Below are 2,091 nucleotides of genomic sequence, written 5' to 3'. Positions count from 1 at the left end.
TTATATTAAGATCATCTTTATTTCCAACGTATATAAATTTTTGTCGCATTTCACTCACAACCATATATAAATATAAACAGAAAACATTGCCTTATAAAGTAGAAATGATAAAAGTTACATACAGTTAGGTATGTCAATCGAATTAATAGCACTTCAGTTGCTCACCACCACTATAAGAAATATAAATCTGAATTCACTCTCCCTGGATCTATACAACCTATTTGAATACTGAAATATCAGACGGGGTACAAATGTATCAGCAAAACTGATACGTATCATAACCTCTCTATTGCCATGGCTATACCCATTCCACCACCTATGCACAAGGCAGCCACACCTTTAGTCAGTTGTGTACGCTGTAAATTATAAATTAAAGTGACCAATATCCTGGCACCGGAAGCTCCAATAGGATGACCTAAGGCGATTGCACCACCACTTATGTTAATTTTCTTAACATCAAGTCCTAATTGGTCAACTACAACTAGCGATTGTGAAGCAAATGCTTCATTCAGTTCGAACAAATCCACCTCCTCTTTACTCCAGCCGCTCCTTTTCAAAACAAGTTCTACGGCCTTCACGGGGCCAAGTCCCATTTCCATTGGTTCCAACCCACTTTGAGCAAAGGCTACAATTCTGGCCAACGGCTTCAGATTTCTCGATTTTATCTGTGAAGCGCTACACAGCATTACTGCGGCTGCACCATCATTAATACCGGACGCATTTCCTGCCGTGACCGATGGAGATTTTGATGCATCCTTTTCAAAGGGCGTATTCAGTTTGGAAAGCTTTTCTATACTTGTGTCTGGTTTTACAAATTCATCATTGGTCAGTAACATCGGAGGTTTCAGTTGGGCTACAGCAACAACTTCTTTCACAAAGTGACCATTACGAATAGCTTCTGCGGCTTTCATCTGAGATTGAAGAGCGAAATTATCTTGTGCCTCACGTGACACATTATACTTTTGCGCAATAAACTCAGCAGTCACTCCCATGTGTACACCGTGGAAAGTATCAACTAATCCATCCACCAACATCGTATCCTTCAGATCAATGCTTCCAAACTTAACTCCAGCGCGAACATGCGCGGCATGTTGGGCTAACGTCATGTTTTCTTGACCACCGCAGATTACAAAATCCGAATCACCACTTTTAACGGATTGGTACCCTAAGGCAATCGCCTTCAACCCCGAACCGCACAACATGTTTACCGTATACGAGGGAACCTCGATCGGAATGCCAGCATTCTTAGAAGCCAGACGAGCTGGATTTTGCCCTTGACCGGCCGTTAGCACATGGCCCATTATCACCTCCGATACATTTTCAGGAGAAACATTTGCTCTTTTAAAGCACTCTTGAATAACAGTACTTCCCAAATTAATTGCTGGGATTTTACTAAATTGTCCGTTAAATGCACCTATTGCTGTTCTACATGCTGAAACAATGTAAACATCGTTGCATTCCATTGTGGTATGTTAAGCTAAAAGAGAAATTATCACAAAGTTTCCATAGTGCATAAAGTAAATAAATAGCTACCAGTTCCTGTTCCAATGGTGAATGGAATGGGGAAGTTATGCCTTCCCTACTTGCATAAATAATCAGTTTATCGTTATCTACCGATTTCAACACAAACGAATACGTGATGTGTAGAAGTCGAGGTTGAGGTCGTAACCCTCCCAATATATAACTTTTTTTCTGGACGTAACTGTTTCGTAAATGATTTGCATAAAAGTTTAAATCGTTTGTGACGTAAACATTCTTCATTAACCGGTATTTTTACGTACGACACCAGTGGCGTGACGTGTAACTGAGATCCCGGGGCGTCGTGGACAGGTGGGACGCTTATGATTCAATAATTTGGAAATACCAAATTGAAAGTCCCGAAACGGTCAATTATCTCCGTTATCCGCAAATACATCTTTTTCACATTTGGTTTGAATATTAAAGTTATTCAATTTTCTAAAAGCCAGATCTAATAACTTTTCCGCACGTTTGAAGCGATCCTCTCATTTATAAAATTGAGCAATTGTCATTTGAGTTTTGTTTACTTCTTGATAAATATTAGACAGAGTTCCGACCGGATAAGTCATAAAA

General features: G+C 39.8%; 1 protein-coding gene across 1 annotated transcript; it reads right to left on the bottom strand.

Moving 5' to 3' along the window:
• Positions 1-1,779, bottom strand: LOC116159031 (acetyl-CoA acetyltransferase, cytosolic). Its single transcript, XM_031471924.1, has 2 exons — positions 1,534-1,779; positions 1-1,477 (listed from the first exon to the last, which is right to left on the bottom strand). The coding sequence occupies exon 2, from the start codon at positions 1,461-1,463 to the stop codon at positions 276-278; it is 1,188 nt and encodes a 395-aa protein (XP_031327784.1). The 5' UTR covers positions 1,464-1,477; positions 1,534-1,779; the 3' UTR covers positions 1-275.
• Between the last annotated feature and the right edge of the window lie 312 nt (positions 1,780-2,091).

This window comes from Photinus pyralis, unplaced genomic scaffold (assembly GCF_008802855.1).
Source record: "Photinus pyralis isolate 1611_PpyrPB1 unplaced genomic scaffold, Ppyr1.3 Ppyr1.4_LG1, whole genome shotgun sequence".
Taxonomy (NCBI): Eukaryota; Metazoa; Arthropoda; class Insecta; order Coleoptera; family Lampyridae; genus Photinus; species Photinus pyralis.
The sequence above is the reverse complement of the archived record's forward strand: the minus strand, read 5'-3'. Positions and strand labels throughout refer to the sequence as shown.